Raw genomic sequence first — 18,138 nt, forward strand, 5'->3', positions numbered from 1 at the left:
TGAGATTTGGAATCACATCTGATTCTAAGTCTTTCTCTCATCTGTCCACACTGCCTCCCAGATTGGCTAATAAATGAATGGAGTAAAATCTGCCTTCTGTAACCGTGGGGTCCACATCTGTGGATTAAAACAACAGCAAGTTGAAAATCCTCAAATCTTTCCATCTGTACTAAAAATATACAAACTTTTTTCTTATCACTATTTCTAAATAATAATAAATTATAGCATCTATTTACATTGCATAAATAGGTATGGTAAACAATCTAGAGATTATTTGAAGTACATGGGAGGGTATATATAGGTTAATTACATATACTTTGCCATTTGATGTAAGTGACTTGAGTATCCATGGATTTTGCTATTTGAAGTGGATCTTTCAACAATCCCCCTTGAATGCTGTGGGATAAGGGATAGTTATACCTGTTCGCTAAGACATGAAGTCCCACAGGTGAATGCAGGACAAAGCCTGCCACTTCTCTCCTTGGCCTCTTATGAATTCCATGTATGCTGCTGACCCCAAACCCTGCCCCAGAAGCCTGCACCTTTCCTGGCTCACAACTCAATGAACAGAAGTGCAACATGCTATTTACTTTCACACCATCAACTAACACCTGGAAAAAAGAGCTGAATGAACCTGAACAAGACACTAACCTTCTAAGCTGATCTTCTCTCCCTGAGCTCTGAGGAAAGTGCAGTCTAAGCTCAAGCTCAGCCTCCAGAGTCACCAGGAGGTCACTGCCCTTTAGTTGTTATGCAGAACAGGTGGTAGTTTCAGACAGCACCTAAGCAGGCCTGGGCCCTGGAGATTGACGTTCTTTTTCTTTAGGGAAGCCTAAGACACTTCTGAAAGGAGTTTGAACATCCTCTTGAAGGGTTGCTGGATGCAGTGCCTCTTAGCTCCGAAGCCCCATCCCCACATAGGACATTTTCATACAGACAGGTCAATAGGGAGGAGGAAAGACATAGGCCTGGCTGAGCAGCATGTGCATGAAGTGCTTCTCATCCCCTCTCATCTGTGCCAATGACACACCCTGGTTCAATATTATCAAACAAGCCTTATTTAGGGAGTACATTCTATGCCAGTCCTTATGCTGGTTCCTGAGATAGGGGTGATCAAAGAAAGGAGCCCAAGCCTCAGAAGATTCTTGGCCTGACAGTGAGAAAAGAACAGAAACAGAAAATCACTGTAGCATGCAATTATGGGATGGGGAAGAGCAAGAGAATAATCACAGGGTGAATCCCAGTAGACTGCTCAGAGCAGGCAGGGCATGCGAGCCAAATCCTAGGAACAAGAGTAGGGATAGCATGGGGGATAAGTGTATCCTAAAATCCCATAGTCTTAGGGCCTGAAGGGACCTTAGGTCCCCTGAAGGGACCTTACATACCACCAGGTTCCTTCCTAAATAGATAAAGAAACTGATAGCCAGAAAGAGGTAGTGACCTTTCCTTCCTAGCAATTCAGTGTCTGAGTAGGCATGAACCACACAACCCTCTTTGGACATCAAGCTCAGTGTCCTGCGTTCAGTTTTAGGAATATTTTTTAGAGTTACTTTATCTTCACCTTGGCCTTTTGTGTTGACTACTTCAATGAGTGCTCAGTGTAGCTCACCAGGTGAGCAGAGAGCTGCTGTGAAGCAGTGTCATGGTATCCACGCTCTTTAGGCCAGGAACTGTGGCTCAGGAAAGTCAGAACACTTGCTTGTGGCACATAGATCAGAATCTCCTGCCCCTGGCAAGGAATCATGTCCCTGCCCCAGGCCAGAGCTGTCTACCTGTCAGCAGCACCTTCTCTTGTGGGTGGCTTAGAAAACTGAGATCAAACTGCAAACAGGAAATACTGTACCTCCCCTCTGAGGTGATAGGCGTGGCAGGGTGACTGGCAACTCTTACCATTATTTTTAATTTGCAGACATTTTATGCGTTGTCTTCTGAGTTGGTAAGGAAAGTCTGGGCCTCTCATATCTACTTTACTTTTTTCAAAAATAGCTAGAATATTAGCAGCTTCTAGACCAGCACTGCCACTTGGAAGGGGGTAATGGGCAAAGGCAGTTTAACACAGGTACTAGTTAATTTAGTTTGAAAGAAATCTAAAGCATTAGACTTTTCACATGAGTTGGAAGGCTGTTGCCAAGAGGCTTGAGTCAAGTCTGGGTCTCCATCAGAGCCGTGGCAGAGATCATCAGTAGACACAGTTGCTCCGATTCTTTCCTGAAGAGCAGTTGCATTTTGGAACCTTCACAACCTCTGCCTGCAGGAAGCACAAAGCCATTGCTGGCCTGGAGCCCATAGGACTTGTGAATCAGGCCCTGTATGGTCTGCACAGTCTCACAGACGGGCCTTTGTGAAGGGCCGGGCAACCACACTGTGGCCATGAAGTGCACCCTGCCATCACCACCACTAGCTGTTTGCTTTGGATCTGAAAGCTCATTGAGCTGGTACTTGGAGTTGAAGGAGGAAGCAGCACTTTGGATGACAGAGAATAAACTCAGCAAAAGCACAGAATAAATTGCAAGTTTCGGACCACAACTCAGTATGTCCAGGGTACAAGGGTCAAGTACTCCCCTGCACCTCAACATTAGAGTCAAAGCTCTAGTTCCATGCAGGCCCCGAGCTCATTGTGCACCCCAGCCAGACCCACAGCCCTTCATTTGTCAGTAGGGACTCATCCTCACTTTGTTTTCACACATAACCGATTTTTAATTAAATTTGACTTTTTCTCACATCTGTTGGGAAGGCCAGTCCCCTTTGGACACGGCAAGCACAGAAGCAGAGCGAGGCTGGCCAGGGGGAAAAGTAAATAGAGCAGAGCCCTTTAGTCTCTCCCATTATGATGGGGAAATGGGCTCCAAGCAGGCTTCTGCCCAGAGAATTGTTCTTGTTAGAGGGTCATTGTCCATGGAGATTAGTCTCCTAAGCTTCTGGAATCCCAGCCACTCACAGAAGCCTGGTAGGTAGCCAAAGTGTGACCTTTGCTCCTGACAAGAACCTGCTCAAATCTTGTGTTTTCTCTCCTCCCCCACCGCTTGCTCCCTACCTCCTTCCCCTGCCCACAGAGATCTGTGCCGCGGACTGCGGCGGCCACGGTGTCTGCGTCGGGGGCACCTGTCGCTGCGAGGATGGCTGGATGGGGGCAGCGTGTGACCAGCGAGCCTGCCACCCGCGCTGCGCAGAGCACGGGACCTGCCGCGACGGCAAGTGCGAGTGCAGCGTGGGCTGGAACGGCGAACACTGCACTATTGGTATGGCGGCCACAGGCCGGGCCCGTGTCTAGTCACAGCAGTGTGATGTCTGTTGGGCCTTCGGGGCCAGCCTGGACCCCCCTCGCATGTGGGAAGGGGCCAAAAGTCCTTTCATCTGGTGACATTATGAATGGCTTTTCCTAGACATCAATTGGATTTAAACTCAGTTACAGTTCAGCATTTTCAATATTATTCCTCCTAATTTGCCTTTCCCAGGTCCTAGTTAGTTGGTTGCAAGCCTTGCCCTTTTGCCCTACCCAGACTAAGTGCAGTACAACTCTGCTCAGAAATGAGCCTGATGACTGCCCCAGGCAAGTCCCATCACCTCTCTCAGCCTGGGACAAATAAAGCATGCAAAGTGCTTAGCAGAGGCTGGCCGGAGTGGAGTGCTCAGTCCACCCGGCCATTATTATCAGCCGTATTAATAATATCAATGTGGCTCAGTCCTGGCCCTCCTCACCCACTGACCTAGGATGCTGGCACCCCAGGAAAGCTCTCCACAGGGCCTGGCCACATCTACATTCTGCTACCCCTGCACTGGGCTTCCATCCCTTCAGCATTTGTCTCCTTTCTCCTCACATGGGGGCTCCTCCACACGGGCCCCTGCTGAAGCAGCACTGTTGGCAGCTTTAAAACAAACTGATCACTTCATTCCCGTCTCTCCGCTTTTCCTGCTGGTTTTGTTGATTTTAAACACAGCCAGACGTTTTGCTTGGTTTATTATCCTGGAATGAACACTCACTGAAAGCTCTTTATTGAATCAACTGGTTTGTAGATGTGTGTTTTAACTTCTTCCCTTGGTGTTTTTTTTTCAAGGAAGGGTCTGTAATCAGATGGTGAGCACATGGCTTTAGAAGGCAGGCTTCCAGGTGCTCCTCTCTGGCTCAGAAAGTGACCTCTTAGCTCTTACAGAAACTGGAAGACAATCCCATAAGCCTTCAAAGAACAAAAGAATTTTAAGCAAATAGAGCTACCTCATATCTTTTTGTGACTTTTTTTCAGCCCTCATTCTTTTCCTTTTGCCACTTGCCACCAAGGATTAGTTTACATTCTTGATCCCCACCCCTGAAACATCACTGTATAAATGGCCATTGAATACCTTACATTTTTAATAACAATGGCTTCTACTTTTCTGAATATTCACTGTGTGCCAAGTGCTGTGCTAAAAAATCTAGAACTGCTTTATTCTGTACTGTAGCACAGTGAAGAGGTATGGGTCACTTTCTCCTTTACAGAAACCTAAGGCTAAACGTCACATAACTTAAAGAGGTTCAGCAGGAATTGCAGCCTAATTTTCCTCCTCATCAGCTGTTTGCTCTGCAGTCTCCATACAACAAAGCCCAGATTTGCACCAAGGCTCCTGCCTCTCCCCGAGGCTGCACTTTTTTCTGAGTTCTTCTAAGCTGTGCAGCCCCACTCCTAACAAAGCCCCTCCTTAGTTAAGGGTGAGCATCCTCTCTACTCCTCCACAGCAGAATGCACCAGCACTGCTTGATGGCTTCAGTATTTCAGCGTCATCCTAGTTTATCATTGCCCTGGAAACTCCTTACCAAGGACTGGTCCTCCCTTGTCACCCCAGGGGCCCTCTCTACACTGTGTTTTCCCGTTTTCTTCACTTCTGTGCATGACTGAGGATGGACTGACCTTTCAGACTCCCAGCTCAGAAGATGCCCCATTGCCACTAACAGTCTGTTTTCACTCCTCCTTGCTCACAGATTCCTCGGCTTGCCTTGCCAAGTGCCAGAAAGTTTATATCAACTCTTATGAGATAAAACATCTCATCTGAGTCAATGACTTGGGACTTAGGAGCCTTAGTCATAGATAATTCATGATAGGGTTTATGGGAAGGCTGGTCTACATCTAGTAACTTGGAAATATTTATCAACCTGGTTTTAAGAAGGGCCATTTATTTTAATCCCAGGAAGACAGACCATTCTATCTACACACCCTATTGTCCATTTTGAAGAAACTTTCCTTCTTGGAGTTGCAGAGATGGTTTTTCCCCTGCAGATAGGAAATGCATCAAGGTAAATGTGCACAATAAAAAAGGAAGGTTGACAGTCCTAAATACCAGAAAAATGTTATAGGACATTGAAGACGTAATGGACTAGTTACAGTGGTTCAGATGAAAGGACTTTGGCTCAGAATTCTATTACCTTTCATTGTCTGGTGAGCATTTCCCTCGTCCTTGTCTGATCTCCCTGCATGGCATCCTTCTCTCTGTGGATCTCTACTGTGGCCAGCTGCATCCTCATGAGAAACTGAAAATCTCAGCCAAAGGAACATTTCAACACCCCTGTAGAACAGAGGAGAAAGGGAATGAAAATTAAAGAAACAATAGTGGAAGCCTTCCCTTGTGGAAATGGAAATGAGAATCTTTTCTCAATCTTGGGTGATAACAAGGGCTATTTCCTTATGTTTCCAGGGAAATTTGCTCCCTGTGAGGGTCATTTAGGAAAAGAAAATAACTGCTGATGTGAAAAGTTAGAAATTTGAATTGTTAAACATTTTTCTTGTTATAGGGTATCATTTTTACATAGTGGGTCATTACAGGCAGCTACCTCTTACACTGCAGTCTAGCCATTTCCCGCACCAGAGGAAGAGCTGGTATCCATGACACCAACTCAGAGACCTCCAAGTAGTGGAAACAAAAGAGAGGAGACCCTGTTTCTTTATACACTGCTGCCTCCATAAACAGAAGAGAACACCTTGATTGCCTTATAGGAAGAATGAGGAGTTCAGAGGAAAAGAGGAATCTAGGCTTCTGATGGCCAAGTCCCCGGTGTAAGAAACTTTTACCCCAATGACACTTCTCTGAGAAAATTATTATGATAGGAATTAAATATCTTTACCTACCTCCCTTATCTTTCATGGAAGCAGCTTGATTTTTCTCAGAAGAGGTTGGTTTTCAAAAGAAGAGGAAACTTGAGGGTGGCATCCTCCTTAATTACAGTATTTTTTTTCAGATGGCAAGAACACTTCAGTTTGAAAACTAATGCCTTGGGTTAGGAATCGCTGTCTCTTTGCATCTGGAAGAAAGATCTATAGTGAAATTGCTGTGGGAAGGACATGTGACTGCTTAGGTCTAGTTTTCTCCCTGTGCCTCACAGAATAGGGTGGCTGAAGGAGGTCCCCAAGAGCAAGAAAGTCTGGCCCTCTCCTCTCCTGCCCAAAAACCTGTAGACCCATCAGCCTGATTCATTCACTTAGCAATATCTCATGAAGGAAAAAGGAATTATTCATTTTTGTCTTTGCTTCCTTGATACTAACCGTCCTGCTTCCATATATGGAACCCACTTTTCCTAGTCTAGTAATTAAGGTAAGATGAATTGATTTGGATCTATGTCTTAAGTAAGGTCAACACAGACTTCAAAAGCCTATTTTTGGATTTTTTGTTTCCGGAAATTTTATGGATCCCTTACATTCAGGGCTTGCCTCTGATTTCCACAGCAAAATCTAAAATTCAGTTAAATTTAAGAAGGTGTTTAATTTTTTCTTATTTCTTTCAAGACTTCACTAACATTTTGGAACAATTCTACATTGATTTTGATTATTTTATTCACCTCAATGCCCCTCATTTAAGAGGGCTCAAAACATGTGTGTGTGATGCCAGCTTCTGATTGCATTTATAAAATTCCAACCTTGACCCCAAAGCTGTGATTGTTAAAAATGCCAGATATACAGAATTATTTACTCAACTTCAGGAAAGCTGTCTAATCATATAAATCCTGATTCTTAAACAAAAGCCTCCTCTGGGAGTAAAGATCAAAATAATACTCTGATGGTACAATTACTTGAATGAGCAAAACCAGACCTCGTGAAGAAGGGAATGTGTAAAGCAAGCCACAGAACTTTGGAGTTTTTTGTCCATTTTTGAATGCTAGTGCTCAGGGTTTTTTTGTGCTCAGACATTTCTTCACCAAAAGCTCACAAGTCTCCCATGAGATACGAGCACTTTTGTGATAGCCCTGCTTCTCCCTCCTGAAAAGCTGAAATCCAACAGGACAAATGGTGACAAGGAAAGAGAGAAGACTTACAGGGATCTGTCTCAAACTGTCAGAGCATGGGTTGATTGTTGATGACATCAGGAAACTTCAGCACACATATGATAAGGGTAGTAAACAAAGCTGTTACAATTTGTTGGCTTCTTTCAGGGTGGGTCCCACTGGCCGCTTATTTAAGGATCCTTCATTCAAAGAGGGAAGAACAAGAATGTGTTCAGGATATTAACAAGCACATCTCTTTTATAATTAGGTGACTGTAACCACCACTTGTACCCCTTTCTGTATTGATCCCTGTTTCATCTGGCCTAATGTGGACCAATGATACGGCTGCCAAAGTTAAACTAAGGCTCCTAAAGGGGAAGAATGGAAAGCTTCTTACTGTGTTCTTCATAACCTTGATAGGGACCCTGAAGCTTCTGAGAGTTTCTAAGAGAAACTCTTGGAAGCCTTTGTTCATGCAGGCAAGTCACTGGAGGACGTTCTCATATTGGTGATCATAGAAATGCCAAAGAGACCTAAGAACTCCCAGAGCAACCTCATGCCAAAAGCTCGGCGTCTATATCATAAACTCCTCTGCACCAGTACATTTCCTGATTCTCCCATAAATGACACAAAGATAATATGAATTTAGGAAATATTTGTGCAATGGCAAAGAAATAAATATGGCCATGAGCAAAGTTGATCGTACTGCTGTCACCCTCATCCTGGAGTCCTGAGAAGAAAAATACAGAAATTTTGTGAAGATGCAAGAATTTGTGAAGTCTTCTGAATCTAACTTCCATAATGCAAACTGATGAGCTTTGCATCATCTTTTCTTAAAAGATGGTACTTCAAAGCCACAAATTTTAAAATGGTCATATTTAAGAGTGTATGAAGATTTTCAAGCAGTAACGGCAACACCAGTGTGGGCTTCTGCATATGCCTTTCATAAATAAATGCCACTGGACTTCAAAGACCCAGTTGTCACTTCCATTTTCAATAGCCAGAGATAAGGAAGCTCTTTTCCATTTTCAGACATTGCCTGGATCCGATATTGACCGGCTATTATCAGTTTTTGGATTCATAATGTAGTTTGAGGTCTCTTTGTAGCACAGGAATCCCTTTTGATTTGCAGTGTCAAGATTTGAAGTTTTGAATGTCCTTATTTATCACCTCAAAACTCACACTGTTGATTTATCCAGAGCCTGCCTCAGTCATTTCTACTGGCCTATATTGCTACCTGTGGACTAGTGAAATGAGTTAGCATTTTTAAAGGTATTAAAAACATATTTACATTTAGTAAAGATAATTATTACTATTTAATTTTAAAAATGAAATAGCATCCAAAGAGAACACAAGCCCTGGAGTCAACCCTGGCTTTCAAGAGATTATCCTATAGGGCACATTTAATCTTTACTAACCGTCAAAGCCATGAGACCATCATCAAGTTTAGAGACAATCAAAGATGCTTTCTCTTCAGAGAACTCCCTCAGTATGAATACTGGTCACCCCACCTCTTCCATTACTAGGCTCTGAGTTACTGTACAAATTTATAATTAGGGCCTTCCAAAAGACTCTGAAGATTTGAAAGCTAAGAAAACCACCCAAGCCAGGAAATCCCACGTGTTCTTGCTCTTTGATGGCAAAGCTCTGACATCCTAGGAGATAGAATCTAAGAAATCCTAAACCATTTTGCAAAGTTAAATGAATGCACTTGTCTAAGGCTAATGTATTAAATCAACTAAGAATTAAGGAAGTCTCGCCCTTAGCCAGAGATGTTTCCTAGGCTGTTTTTCATGTGGGCATCCCTGTGTCTCATTTTTTTCATACAGGTAGTCCCTGTGTTTGGCCTTCCACAGCTTTGCTTATTCACTCCTGCTTAATAAGCCACTCTCCTTCACATTATTTTATTTCCTGCTACCCGTGAATTCCATGGCCTCTGTAAGAAAGAAAGAATGCATGCAGGCCCTGTTAAATCTCTTGCCACTCTCCATGTAGCTCTGCAGCCTTCAAGAGCATATTTCATCTTGAAAGACCAACCACATGGACACCTGAATTAAGAATAGAGCTTCCTACCCACCAGTCTTTTAAAGCAAATATACATGAACAGTAGTAGTATCTGTCTATCCAGAGGACTTAAAATACAAAGTCCATTTTTCAAAAGAATCTTAATATTATTGATGGATTCTTAGGGCTTTCAGATCAGGCCACATTATTACAGCCCAGTGGTGTCTTGTGGATTTTTGATTCACATATGAAATGAAACTGGGGATGGGTGTAGCCTAGCTGAAGGCCTCCAGTACCTGAGAAGAGAGCCATCTGTATAGCTTTTGTGGGACCACACAAGAGGATAGGAGTAAAGAGACAGGCAAGAGGGAGCTCCTCAAAGCATCCTCATTGGTAAGGTGCAGAGGCCAGCTCCACTCTGAACATAGACAGACACAGCCATATAATGCAAGCTCAACTTATACCAGAACAATGTTTGATACTCATCCTCATAAATACGCAAAACCTTAGTTTACCAAATAATTCAAGGCTTGAACAGAGCTCCTCCATTGGAAAGCAAAGTGTGTGTCGTTTGTCTTTTGAGATAACAAGCACTGAGAATTGGTCAGGTTTTCTTTCCTTTCTCTTATTTTTTTCGCAATTACATCCATTGACCTGTGCTTCACATTCTATGTAAGATGCACAAAGGAGGGTTGCATCTTATGTAAGGCACCAGACATTCTGCATTCAAGCTTCTGTGGCCTATGTGTCCATAAAAAATTCAAGAATGGCAAATAGACAAGCTAGTGGTATATTTGACCAAAGACTCAGCCCACTTCCCTAGTGCATATCAGAGATTACTCAGATTTTGCATATTTCTAAATTCCAACTCTTGGGAACACCTCCAGACAGAGTTTATTCTTAGTGCAGCTGCTTCCCTTTGTAGAAGGTTGGATGCTGCTCTGGGTGGACCCAGGGACAAGTTCTAGTTTTCCATAAACTTGGACGAACCTCAGAGACAGAGCAGGAGTGTGGCCACTTGTGCAGCTCCCGTCCTTTCTCCTGTTTTCCTTACCCATCTGTCTTCTTGTTCTATGAGCACATTCCCAACCCCTGGATCCCAGAATGAATTGATGTTCCTTTGGCCTTTCTAGGAGAATCTGCTTGCTCTCCTTCCTTTTCTCCCATGTCATCTTGTCTTTGTTTTATTCTCCCCTCATGGCAAAGGCCTTATCTCAAACATGGGGCACACATCTCTGTGTCACCTTAGCACCTGGCATGGTTGTATGGCAGGCAGTACTGTGCTAACTTGCTCCTACCTTAAATGTCCTGTCTTTTATCTCCCAAGCTCACTATCTGGATAGGGTAGTTAAAGGTATGGTCTTCCTTCCTCTATTTTCTGGTTGTCTTTGTGTGTGTCTGTGTATGAACATAAAAAGAAGAAATATGTCTATAAAAAACAATAGCATGATAACATAGCATAGCATGATAACATCTAGATGCTGCCACAGCCCCAGCTTTGTCACAGTATTCACTGCCCAGCTTGGGTGGGTTTTTGGTCACATGGTGGTTGATATACCTACAGTGTCATTCTGTCACTCAGATCCATTTGTGACATTACCATTGTGCTATTCTCCTTCCCTGCCCACACACATCCTTCACCTTTTCCACTCCATCTTATGTCACCCTGAGTGTTCCCTGTGGCCCTTCAGTCCATCAGAAGTAAGATGCTGGGTACCAGGCTGGGTGACCAGAGGGAGGAGAAGACCCAAGAGCAAGCTGAGAAACCTTAAGGAAAGTAACAGCTGGTTGCTGTTGTATCCACTCATCCAGCAGCCACACACGGAAGCCCCCACCTGCTAGGAACAGGTGACGGGCTCTGCAGACAGGGGAAACAGACTCTGAATGGGCTATTTGTTTGTTGTTTGGTTTCCTTTTCAGAGAAAGCCTGGCTTTGGTAAGTTCTATCTATGAAGAGTATTTATTTTGTTTTGTTTTTGTTTCTTGTTCTGGGAATCAAACTCATGACCTTGTGCTTGCCAGGCTATTAAGAGTATTTCTTAAAGACAAAGTACTTCATGACATTTCAAACATTTACATGATTAGGTGATGCCCAATTTCCAAACAGGACTCATTACTCCACAAATAGGTCTCAGAATGATCAGATGTGTGTACCTTTAAAAATAAATGTATTTTTTCGTTCCTAAGCCCTAACATCGATGGCATGTGACACAAAACATTTGCTCTCTGGGTAGGGACACAGATTCTGTAACCAGACCAGCAGAGTTTGAGCCCTAGCTCACACACCTGATAAACTGAGTGATATTCAGTGAGTCATTTCACTTCAGAGGTTTTAATCTACAGCAGGACCAACCTCATAGGGTTAGCATGAGGATTATGTGAAATAATGAGTGTTAAAGACTTTCCACATAAAAAGGAATGATGCTCCACAAATTTGAGTCACACTAGTTTATCATTATATATTATATATATCATTCTCCTTAATTTGGAGAAAGACTTTATTTGTGAGATTAATTTCTGAAGTTGAAATGGAAAATGTTTAATTAAATTGTAGTAAGAGAGACCAACTAGTGTTGAAAAACTTATGGAAAAGCCTTTGGAGAACAGTAACTGGCTCCGGGCTTTTCCGCTGGGACAGCTTTGCTGGCTACCACGGTGGAGCTGCTAGGACCTGTGAGAAGACTGAGAGCCAAGGTTCCTTGCATTTCACACACTAGCTCTCAACCTAAAATTCAGTCATTTAGGCAGGGAAGAGTATTACCTCAGAGCCTTTATAAAACAAATATTTCACAGCTTATCATAGGGAATCTTCAGGATAGACTAAATTTAATAATGGGATTTATTTTCTGGCAATATGAAGACTTTTTATATATCCATGAATTTTCAGTGAATCTTGTGCAAGTTTTTTAAGAAAACATATTTGATTTTGAAAAGAAATGGAAGTTGACTGGCTGGTCCTGGGTCACGTTTCTGGGAAGTGATTGAGCCAGGGGTTTGAGTTTTCCAATCCAATGCATGGTTCCATAATTCCTTTTTTTTTTTTTTTTTAAGTAGGGTCTCACTGAGTTGCCTAGACTGGCCTCATCAGCCAGCCATTGTGACTGTCCTACATCAGCCTCCCACATGTCTGGGATTAGAGGCATGAGCCATCACACCTGGCCCAATGTTCTAATTTCATACATCACCAAGAGTATCCCATAATTCCCAATATATTTTTCCTCCAAATCACATCTTCCAAATTGGCATCCTTACCAAGAAGTGGCTCATATCCTTTTCTAAATAAAAATTCTGATCTGTAGTTTAGAAAATACTGGAACTGCAGTTGGATTCGGTCAATAAGGTATAATTTGCTTTAAAAGGCAAATGTTCCTTGGCTAAATCCAAGTCTTATCCAAGCCTTTCTCTTACTGTTGTTTTGGATTAGGGCACTAATTCTAAAAACAAATTCAGAGTCTGCACCATACAAGCTCAGGACTTGGAGGAGAGTTTGTATTTTGCCGCCCACAGGAAACCCAGCTTTTGTTTTCTCTTTCTGGCTGTATTGGTTGAGACAAAGTAAAAAAAAAAAAAACAAAAAACCTATTCACACAAGTGTGTTGAACTGAAGTGCCAGGAAACATGGATACAACACAACAGAAATGACTCCTGTTCTTGCAGTGCCTGCAGTTTGGCAAGGAAAACAGGAAAACACTAAAATAATTTTAACCATACTTAATGGTGGGATGAGAAGGGGAGTCCAGGGAATATTAGAAAGGTTAGGAAGAAGCTTTCAGATTGTGAAATTTAACATAGGTTGTGACAGAGCCAGTTAAGGTTTTTTAAAGCCAATGACATAGATTTGTGATTTGGAGGAATATCTGACCTTATTTTGAAAGAAAAATTGATGGGGAATACTGAGGCCCAAAAGGACAATTAGGAGACTATCGCAGTCATCTAAGTAAGAAAAGATGGTGATCTTGAATAGACAAATAAGCGCAGAGATGAAAAAGTTCAGAGAGATAGAAAGAAAAACCTAAAAAGAGGGGCATTTGCTATATGATAGATGAATAGCAACAGCCTCTTGCTACTTAACTGAAAAATAAATAACTTCAAGGATTCTGAAAGTCTTCTGGTCACACCTGATGCCAGCTGCAAGGGAGCATCTTCATAGGCTTAAGCAGAACTTAAAGATAAAGCAGTCCCTTGTCATTTAAAGGGCACCGCTTCTTTTGAAAAGCTTAGCCCTTCTCTAAACCCTAAAACTACATTATTTTGGTTCCAGCAAATGCCTGGTGTGAGCCCTTCCAGAAGGGATTGTTAATGTCACTTGGGTCTCTGAATTATTGATGAGTTTCAAGGCTTGTGGAATTAATGAGCTTCCAGCGTGGGGAAGAATGGGCATACTGCCTTTAAAAAGTCAGCATGTCACCCTGGAGGAGGCGTCTTTGAGCTGCCTCATGGGGGTGTGATTATTCCAGAAGCAAACTGCTGGATGAGGATCAACCTCAATCCATGCACAGGTACCTCTGAAACCAATGGGACAGTGCAGGTCCTCAGGGTGTAATCTGGTCCATTTGAAGAAATTGACTGTGTTAATCATTCCCGTGGCTCCATAGTGGGAGCTTCCTTCCGTAGGAGCACATGCCTCCCCGGGCAGCCTCTGAGCAGCACAGAATGTTTGCCAATGATGGCAAAGCTTTTAGAGCTTTCAGTGATAACAAATAGCCCACCGTAGCACTCATGCCATAGTTTCACCACCACTGCAAGAGGAGCTCCCAAGAGCAGGCTGCCAAAGCAGGTGTCATGGAATAGAATCAATCTTACCAGGCTTGGAGAAGGGGAGGGATTGCTGCAGTCAAATTGGAGAATGGTCTCATAATAAAAAAAAGCAGATTGATAAACATATTGACATTAGGTATGACTTTCTAGGGTAATAGTATGGGATGCAGAGTTTCCCCAACATATATGACCACAGAAGGTTTATTGTTGTTGTTTTCTGAGGATGTCTAAGAAATAGCATTTCACAAAGTTCACTGTAAAGATTGTTTAAGATTCTAATACCATAGTTTAAACCTCTCTGGGAGCAAAGTAGCCTATAAGTAAACAGAACATAAAAATCTTGAGGACTGAAGATACGTCTCATCTCCTCATGTCCACTAAACAGAAGGTTTGGCATCTAGTGGATGTTCAGTAAAGTTTCTTGAGTTAAGAACAAAAATCATTGAATCTGATGTTTTAACCCTCTCTGCTAAGTCAGTTGTGCTAAAAGAATGTAATAGATTATCTCATCCAAATTCTCATGTTATGAACAGGAAGTAGAGGCCAAAAGAAGGAAAGTAACTTCCCAAATCCTACAAATTCAGGCAGGAAATACAAGAGCCTAGTTCTCTTCATCTATTGATCCATTTCAACAAGTGTATGTTGAGTGCCTGCTAGATTAGGCAGTGCACTGGATTCACCCCTCAATTTGCCTATCTGGAGTTTACATTCCAAGGATGGAGTTAGACTATTATATTAATAGCAAAATTGATCACTTCATTATGCTTAGCATAATTGCTTTCAGAAGGACAGTATGCTAGAAGCATGAAATAGTGGCCCAATTGGGACTTGTAGCCAGGCCCTGTTCCTCTGCTGCTTATTACACTGCACCCCAGCGCTATGTCGCTGGGTTTTCTTCTCCTCTTATTGAGGTTTATACTCATGAGGACCATAGCTTCTGACCCAAACATTGAAAAAATCTGTACTGTTGCATGAAGGATTATTTTCTGGCTTATAAATTCCTTAGCGAAATTGTACAAAGTTAAAACAGATCTAATAATAACATCTGCCTACTCTGGGTTCCCACTTTGCTAAATTATAGGCATATATTATTCCAGTCAGTCCTCAATTGCTGTTTGATTATATATGCTATCCATTTCACAGATGGGAAAACTGAAGCTTAGAGCTAACTTGCTGGTTAAAGTAGAGTTTGAATGAGGCTCATCCATTTCCAAAGTCCCCACTACTCTAACATGTGGCTTTTATTTTTAAAAAGAATTAGATGGTGTGACATTGGTGCTGCCCTGAAGATCAGAGTCTGTGTTTTTTAAAAACTTATTTTAGAAATAATCAATGCAAAGTGCCTTACACAGTGGCCACATACTAGACCCTGAGACTATGGAAGCTGTCATTATCATCACTATCCTGAAACATTTCAACCAAAAGTTGTCAGAATACAGCCTACAGACCAGATCAAGCCCATCACCTATTTTTATAAATAAACTTTTACCGAAATAGGGCAATGTTTATGCATCTACAACTTGTGTGTGGCTGCTTTCAAGCTGCAATAGCAGAGCTGAGTAATTACAACAACATCCCTGTAGCTCACCAGCCTAAGCTATTTCTAGCTGGACCTTTACAGAACAAGTTTGCTGACCCTGATCAAGGCAGCTCCCTCAGATTTCTAGTATGCTAGTTTGTCTTTCTGTGAGCTCTACCTCAGGTTAAGGTAACAACTTAGAATATTCTATGCCTTCTGTCCTAAAGAGAAGATATTGGTAAATAGAAAATTCCGATATTGTATTCTAGCTGTATGGTAGGTTTAGTGCGCCATGCACACCTCATCTTATTTAACCCTCTCAATAACCCCATAGTATGAAAAGACTGTGGCTCAAAGCAATTTCATACTGAGCCTGTGTCACATAGCCATTGAGTGCTATACCCAGCCATTGATATGGCTCCCAAACTTGGCTCTTACAAGACTTTTTAATCTCTCAAGAAGCTACATCTTAAAGAGAAACAAAATAGTCTCCTACCATTCTTAAAAATGCCTCCAAAACTAATCCCAAATATAAATGAGATATAATTGAAAGCAATTTCCAGCCAGATGGGTGAAGATTTAAGTGAAACGTATTGGGGAATACATTTGGTGTGGTCTATGCTGATTGCCAAGTCAGAATGTCCGGGTAGTCACCTTCATACTGTGCTTGGGACCCACTTTTATAACTTCTCCATCACTTTTGGAGGTGGCTAAGCTGGTGGCTTCCCACCCTTCCCAATGCTTGCTGTGCCATGGCCACGTATTCTGTATTTCCTCCTAAACCTCCATAGGGCTCCCTCCTAGGCTTAGAGTATATGCTCCAAAAATGTTCCTCCCTTTGAATGGAAAGCACAGTGGCCAAATGAATTGATTGGTTGCTGTGTGGAAATGAGCGTGTTCTTTTCTTTTCTGCTGGAGTAACAACTATCAAAAGTCCTGAAACACTATAAAGTTTTTAGGTTCTGATTGTTTATCCACTCAGTGAGTATATACCTTGGGCCAGGTCTGATGTCCACAGCCATTCCCACATTTGCTGTTCTATGTAACAATAATGAGTCAATTTTCCCTTATTTTGTGACAGAAAATTCAGTTTGCTATCTACTTATAGGTGTTTGTTACTTATAATACTAAAACAAATTAAGCTTTCTAACTGACAGTGCTTTCATGTTCATTCCTTTCCCTGAGACCAGGCAAGGGTGGAGGAAAGGATAGCCTCTTGGAGAAGGGAGTGTCCAATGTTGTTAAAATTAGGACTTGAATGAAAACCGAATGACAAAATGAGGCTTAAATGAGCTATGAAACTTCATATACTCTCAGATATATATTTCTGAGCCATGAACACCGAGGGGTTTGAAAAGATGATGATCAAAACTATGTACATCTATCTGAATACTAATAGAAACTCTCCACCTCAAGGCAGAACCAATGCAGAGTCTTAAGTGTGCCTGGCCCTACTTGATTAGGTCATTCACAGCTACTTAGATGGGCATAACTATGGTAGGTTCCCATTTTGTCTTTATCCCTTAGCAATGAGTTTTTACTTACACAAATGTGTGTCTTTTGATAGGCTTCATGTTCCTTAAGAATAAGAACCAGGACTTATTCACCTCTGTGCCTCTAGTTCTGGACCAGAGAAGCGCTTAGTAAGTGACAGGCAAGCAGAGGGATAAGCAGAACAGCCTACCTGTAGCTGCATTTGCACGCACAGGCTGCGTGACTCTGTCTCACGACAGTCACTGGAGCTCCTCTGGGTTCAGAGCCCTCTTCAAAGTGTAGTGTAAACACGATGGCAAGAAAAAGCCCTCTTCCTCAAAGAGAAGTCAGCTGTTTAGGAGAAAATAGGACAAAATAAATGAAAGCCCTGAGGTCAACTAAAATTGACCTAGCAAAAAGAGTTGAAAAAAATAGCATCCTTTGGAGCAAGGACCAGAAGTGCTGAGGGCCAGGAAGAGTAAGCAAAAAGATGTTTCTTTTGTTCCAGACCTAGGCTGGGGAAAGGGGGAGCACAGGTGAGTGAATAAGGAGCAAAGACCAGGAAAGAGTTCCCCAGGCTAGATTCTAGCAGCCCTTATCCACTGATGGTAGCTCCAGAATCACGATCATTGGCGAAAGTCAGTGCTGTAGATGCACAAGGCAAAGCCTTCATACCTACCCCTGCCCTATCTAACAGCAATCATAGCAAATCCCATCCGCTTTCTCCCCTACCTCCCCAGGCTGTGTGGCATGGGCGTGCTGACAGATACAAGAGCACTGCATAAGCTGGCAGGTGAGCGTCAATGCATGTGAGGCCAGTTGGCCTTGGCAGCTAAACCTTGACCTTGTATCCTTTGTCTTGCAGAGGGTTGCCCTGGGTTGTGCAATGGTAACGGCAAGTGTACTTTGGACCTGAATGGGTGGCAGTGCGTCTGCCACCTGGGCTGGAGAGGAGCTGGCTGTGACACGTCGATGGAAACTGCCTGTGGAGACAGCAAAGACAATGATGGAGGTAGGGTTCTGGACCCATGGGCCCAGGAAGTTCCAAGGATGGGAGGTCTAGAGTAGAGGATGAGTAATTACTGAGTTAACAGGCTATCAACTCCAGCTGTCCAGTTGGGGTTCTATAGTAGTATGCCCATGTGGCCTAGGGTGTGCA

At 42.7% G+C, this 18,138-nt stretch overlaps 1 protein-coding gene and 1 long non-coding RNA gene across 22 annotated transcripts in view; one reads left to right on the top strand and one right to left on the bottom strand.

Annotated features, from left to right (window-relative positions):
- Window positions 1-18,138, top strand: part of Tenm4 (teneurin transmembrane protein 4) — a 2,788,855-nt gene that overhangs the window by 2,670,143 nt on the left and 100,574 nt on the right. For 18 of the 21 annotated variants that reach the window (XM_063256396.1, XM_063256398.1, XM_063256401.1 and 15 more), the window contains 3 exons: window positions 3,054-3,239; window positions 10,557-10,583; window positions 17,845-17,991. In XM_063256396.1, coding sequence (XP_063112466.1) covers window positions 3,054-3,239; window positions 10,557-10,583; window positions 17,845-17,991 — 360 coding nt within the window. The remainder of the gene's footprint in view (window positions 1-3,053; window positions 3,240-10,556; window positions 10,584-17,844; window positions 17,992-18,138) is intronic. The other 3 variants (XM_063256387.1, XM_063256388.1, XM_063256391.1) reach the window with 1 other exon arrangement.
- LOC134477683 (uncharacterized) lies at window positions 4,866-7,497 on the bottom strand. The gene is made up of 3 exons (XR_010049820.1): window positions 7,277-7,497; window positions 6,096-6,268; window positions 4,866-5,535 (listed from the first exon to the last, which is right to left on the bottom strand). It is a non-coding gene; the product is annotated as an uncharacterized LOC134477683 (long non-coding RNA).

This window comes from Cavia porcellus, unplaced genomic scaffold (genome assembly GCF_034190915.1).
Source record: "Cavia porcellus strain 051 isolate PalLab524CR breed Dunkin Hartley unplaced genomic scaffold, mCavPor4.1 scaffold_9, whole genome shotgun sequence".
Lineage (NCBI taxonomy): Eukaryota > Metazoa > Chordata > Mammalia > Rodentia > Caviidae > Cavia > Cavia porcellus.